Source organism: Achroia grisella, unplaced genomic scaffold (genome assembly GCF_030625045.1).
Source record: "Achroia grisella isolate CSIRO2021 unplaced genomic scaffold, CSIRO_AGI_Agris_v1 utg503, whole genome shotgun sequence".
NCBI classification, from domain to species: domain Eukaryota; kingdom Metazoa; phylum Arthropoda; class Insecta; order Lepidoptera; family Pyralidae; genus Achroia; species Achroia grisella.
The window spans coordinates 1,142,683-1,148,682 of record NW_026712898.1 but is presented as its reverse complement, the minus strand read 5'-3'; the positions used below and the strand labels follow the sequence as shown (position 1 = coordinate 1,148,682).

At 34.9% G+C, this 6,000-nt stretch overlaps 1 protein-coding gene across 1 annotated transcript in view; it reads left to right on the top strand.

Annotated features, from left to right (window-relative positions):
* Positions 1-1,594: 1,594 nt before the first annotated feature.
* Positions 1,595-6,000, top strand: part of LOC131846177 (protein crumbs) — a 67,620-nt gene continuing 63,214 nt past the window's right edge. Inside the window, exons 1-4 of the mRNA XM_059195417.1 lie at positions 1,595-1,604; positions 4,476-4,687; positions 5,262-5,451; positions 5,551-5,647. Of these exons, the coding sequence (XP_059051400.1) occupies positions 1,595-1,604; positions 4,476-4,687; positions 5,262-5,451; positions 5,551-5,647 (509 nt within the window). The remainder of the gene's footprint in view (positions 1,605-4,475; positions 4,688-5,261; positions 5,452-5,550; positions 5,648-6,000) is intronic.

Genomic DNA, 6,000 nt, shown 5'->3' with positions numbered 1-6,000 from the left:
TAATATTTTTTTCCTCGACGCACAACTTGAATTCACTTTTAAAATTACCACAATATTAACATGTAACACAAAATAAGCAATAATAAAGGAATGTTATAATAATTTAAATTGAATTACGCGATAACATATACAAGATTGATGTAAATATAAGTTTATTACGAACTTTGACAGTTGACCGGTAGGAAATATTTGTGTCGATTTTTGTACACTAATACTATATAAAAATGAACACAAACAACAATCGATGCTTCTTATAGCTTAAACTCACTAATTATATCAATTTCACTAAAAAAATGGAGTAATAAATTATATAAAAGTATTTAATTATTACGGCCAGCTGACAAAGACAGTTATCGGTAATGTTGCCAGTCGAGAAAAAAAAAAAAAAAAAAAAAAAAAAAAAAAAAAAAAAAAAAAAAAAAAAAAAAAAAAAAAAAAGAAAGAAAGAGGAAGGCTTACATTATAAACCTTCCTCTAGAATCACTCTATCTATTAAAAAAAACTGCTTCAGAATCCGTTGCGTAATTTGAAAGATTTAAGCATACATAGGGACAGACAGCGACAGCGACTTTGTTTTATACTATGTAGTGAAGTTAAGCTAGTTGGTTGCTCACTCCCCACGACTCAGCGGTGACTGCCCACGCCCGGCTCGCGTACTCGTGTTTCACGCATGGGACGCAGGTTCTTACGTCATATGCTAACGACATAACACACTTGTGAGCGTACATTCAACTGTATCTACAACAAGAAGTTGTAATAGAAATAATCTTTATTCAAATAAACTCATTACAAGCACTTTTGAATAGTCATATTTTGATTCTACCACTCATTGGGAATGTAATCACAAGAAACTTGTGAGTTGCTCACAGAGTTGTAATAATAATAATCTCAGGACAATTCACGCAGCGCCATCTAGTCTCAAGTTAAGCTAGCTAAAGTTTGTGTTATGGGTACTAGACAACTGATACAAATACATAGATATATTTTTTTTTCGTGAATACATACAGATCATACATAATAAACACGCAGACCGATACAAACATTCATACTCATGATTACAAATGTTTGTGCCGTGCGAGGAATCAAACCCGTGACCATCGAACGGAGGCGGTGTGCTAAACCACTAAGAACCCGCGACCATCGAACGTAAAGCGGTGTGTTAACCACTAGACCATCGAGGTCGTCATCGTAATATGTAGAATAGAATAGAAAAAATCTTTACTCTAATAAACTTAATATAAGCACTTTTGAATAGTCATATTTTTTATATTCTAACACTTATTCTGCAAAATAAGTTTCAAACTTTAAAAGTGGTGATTCTTCTGTACAATCTGTTGTCTCTCCTTTCAACCCCTTACAACCCTTTTTTTTATAATAAAATGTCCGTTCTGAACTATCTGTGTACCAAATCACAATGTAACGAAGGACGAACCCAATAGATCTATGCAGGTCGCAGTATTACAGGTCTTAGCACCAGACAATAGCCCAAAACTCTTAATAAAAAATGGTTTTGGCGTAAAAGTGCAACAGACAGACAGGCAGAGTTACTTTCGAATTTATAATATTAGTAAGAATTTATATTAATAGAAGGATAATGTTAATAGGTAATTATGAAACAAAAAATTTATCAATCATCGATTGATAATTATTTTACCTCTGTGGTCTAGCAGTTAAGCACATCGCTTTTATTCCGATTATCGCGGGTTCGATTTCTCGCACGGCACAAATATTCATTCATGAGTATGATTATTTGTGTCGGTCCGGGTGTTTTCTATGTATAATATGTATGTATTTACAAAAAAAATATCTATGTGTTTGTATCAGTCATCTAGTACCTATAACACAGGCTTTAGTTAGCTTTAACTTGGGTCTGGATGGCGCTGTGTGAATTGCCTTGTAATTATGATTATTAAATGTTAACTCAGTGATTTGTCGGTGAAATCTACAAATGGGCGTGATATTAAATATTATGCTTATTCAACTACCTACAAAAACGTAATAAATGCAATTACAAACATATTTTCTCTTAACGTTTCACTTTTTAATTGAAACCATTACAAATTACACAGAAATGTTCCACGGCATTTAAATTTGTAAATCATTTATTCAAGTTGGACATTTTAGCCGCTTATAAACGTCCAGTTTTTACATTATATTTTTTTCCCTACCGTCCAGTTCGGTATATAGATCCAATCGAGAAGAACTGGCAAGAGACTCAATTGAATTACTTTTTTTTTTAATCTAGTTTATTTACAATGCATAGGTATTTACAATATATAGGTGTCTATGTCTAACATGAAATGAAAATCCCGAACATGAAAACTATTGCCATGCACGCTCGTCATTCAAGTAATCGTTTAGTGAGTAATAGGCCTTGCTCAGTAAATACGATCCCATCAAAAACATAAATGTGAAATGATAGCCGAGTTTAATATTATGATATATGCCTTGATTGTTGACTACTACGACAAAAGAGGTGAGATCTAAATGGGTGCCAAGTTCAATGGTCTGTCCTGAAATGTATTTATAACAATATAAAATATCATTTCTTCTTATAACTTAGGATAATATACTGTAGCCTAAGGTCTGACTTGGCCAGTTCTCATATACCAATTATTACTTTCGATTGCTAGTTACTACTAATAATAAAATAGGAACCGACAAGTAACATGTTTAGAACTTGCGAAGGCTACAGCATATTTCGTATATGAAAACTAGCCAAGTTAGACCTTAGGCTACAGTATATTATTCTAAGTTATAAGAAGAAATGATATTTTAATAAATAAATACCAACCACTGTACCAAAATAATAGCAGTGCTATTATTTTGGTACAGTGATGTTCTCGGGATAATGTCTAAAACTAACCTCTCTGCATTACGAGTGTTACGTGGATATATGTCCTTGGCTTTCGTAAAAAAGGGCTTATATTAAGATTGTTTGAATAAAGATTATTTCTATTTCTATTTCTATTTCACATGTTGTTTTTTATTGGATAAGAAATCCATACGCACCTCTCGAACATATTAACTGTTTTCTGACACAAAAATAAACTTATTAATGTAATAAACGCGTATGTTTGTGAGTATGGATGTTTGTAACTCTTCCAGGTAACAAATACTGAACGGATTTTCATGAAACTTACAGTAGGTATAGTTTATACATCAGAATAACACAGGCTATTTGTATGCGAGTGAAAGTGAAAGCTAGTCTATACATCTAAATAAAATTGGAGTGTCTGTTTGTAATATTGAAATAACAGTTTTTTACTACATGCATATGAATGTAAATACGGTACATACATGAAAATAAAATTAACACATTACTGTTTAGATTGCATCTGATATAATTTCATTAATTACAGGCCAACGTCTCCATTAACCGCGCACTAACAGTATCTGTGCTGTACTTCATTACATAGTATAAAACAAAGTCGCTGTCGCTGTCTGTCCGTCCCTATGTATGCTTAAATCTTTAAAACTACGCAACGGATTTTGAAGCGGTCTTTTTTAATAGATAGAGTGATTCAAGAGGAAGGTTTATATGTATAATACATGTACACCCGTGCGAAGCCGGTGCGAGTAGTTAGTTTCTTATAAAGTACAGTTATTTTGTATATGTTAATTTTTTGGCGGCGTTGCTTTATTGCCGATGGTCGCAAGTTCGATCCTCGCACGCTAATAATTTTGTGTTTATGTGTATTATAATAATAATAATCCCATCAAAAACATAAATGTGAAATGAGAGCCAAGTTCAATATAAGGGTAGTTGACTTCAACTGCATCCTCTCTCTTTCCATCCTTGTCTCATCTCATCTCTCTCATCTCATCTCGTTCATATTAGTAAACTAGCTGTTCACGCGATTTCGTCCGCGTGGAATTTAACTTTATTTTTCTAAAATAAAAGTAGCCTAAGTTACTCCTTATTACGTCAGCTACCTACCAATAAAAATCTCGTCAAAATCGGTCCAGCCATTCAGAGATTAGCCGCAAGAAACAGACATACAGACAGACAAAAATGGTAAAAATTGTTATTTTGGGTGTATGTACCGTATTTATATTCATATGCATATAGTAAAATCCGGTTATTTCAATATTACAAACAGACACTCCAATTTTATTTATATGTATAGACGTATAGATTGTCCTGAGATTATTATTATTTCATCCGTCATACTCGTGAACGAGTGCTCCTTGTAGGGACTGGTCTGCTCTATCATTACGACTGATTTAATCTTATTGTGTAGTTATATTTAACCCCAGTGCTGGTTGGTAGTTTGTATTCACACATTTCAAATTGTATAATGTGAACTTACAAGGATTATTTAAAAGAGCAACACACAAGTTTCTTGCTCGTTCTTCTTGTGGTGAGACAGCTTTCCGAATGAGTGGTAGATTAAAAAAATATTATGACTATTCAAAAGTGCTTAAATTAAGTTTATTTGAATAAATGATTTTCTATTTTATTCTATTTGCAGGTGGTGAGTTGTTCTCGCAGCGGTTCGAGCGGTACACTCTGCATGTGACGGCGCTGTATGAGCAGGTGGTGGTGTCATGGGCGCTGCCGACGCAGGCCACGCGGCAGGAGGGCATCGCCAAGGAGACCCTCGACAACCGCTGGCACTGGGTCGCGCTCCGCTACCGGCCCAACCCGCCCGCGCTCCTACTAGAGCTGGACAAAGACTCTATGGTAAGATCCAACGTTATACTCGTCAAATGTGGTACTAAGTCTTAAGTTTTTTTAAGGATGATTAGCTATGCACGCGGCTTCATCCGCGTTAAATTTCAATAAAAAGTATAGCCTATGTGTTATTATGACCCATAAGCATTGTTACTGTAAAGTTTTATAAAAATCCGTTAAGTAGTTTTTGCGTGAAAGAGTAACAAACATATATAATAAACTCATATCATAAACTTTCACGTTTATAATACGCTGTACCAACGGTTTCACCCGCATTTAATTTCTATAATAAATATAGACTATGTGTCATTCTGATGTATAAGCTATATTACTGTAAAATTTCCTCAAAATCCGTTCAGTACTTTTTTCTCGTTATTAAGATTCTATTCAAGGAACCATAAAGACTAAACAAACATTTTGCTCAAAAGTTCAAAGTTTAATAGCCACATGACGCCAGCTGTGTGCGCCAGAGACGACGATACTTCCTTCTCTTTCTCACATATACTAAAACGTATAAATATAATTTTAAAACGTGTCATATGATATGGCTTTGTGAAACTTGAATATGAGTGTTGTGTTGCAGGTGATCTCAAATGTAACGTGGAACCCGGAGCTGCTGTCGCCGGGCGCGCTGGAGGCGGGCGGCGCGGAGGTGCTGGTGGGCAACGTGTTCAGCGGCTGCATCCATGAGGGGCCCCAGCTCGAGTTCCACGCGGCCAACGCACAGTTCAGCAACGTTGTCTTCGGACACTGCCCACTCTCCACCGACGAATGTTAGTAGCCAAATTGATACTTCTTTCTCGGATTCGTCGGGTTATTTATTGCTATTTTATTAATAAGAAACAAATTAATATGTGCGTTGTTATTTACAGGTAAAGATGGGAAGGATGTATTGAGGATACCACCGAAAGACCACTGCTACAATGAGCCGTGCATGCGACACGGGACCTGCATATCCAGACACGACAGGTGTGTTTTTAAATATATATACTAAAAATCTATGCAAAAAATTATAGAACTGTATTAAAAAAAACATTTATAAGATCCATAACACAATGACAGAATATTTTTTAGTAAAAATAAATTAAATACACATATAAATCAATAAGAAAAATACTAAATACTATTATAATTGTCATGTCAGATTTTTTTTTATTTAGTTTTACGGCTCTGGATACAAGTCCTTTTTAGCCCAACTTAACACGTACACTAACTCGAAGTTATACAAGATATCAATGATATGTTGCCACAGTAAAAGAACCCAGCCATCTATTGAATGACAGAGAGAAAGTGTGAGGAAGAGAGCCTCTGGGGCGGATCGT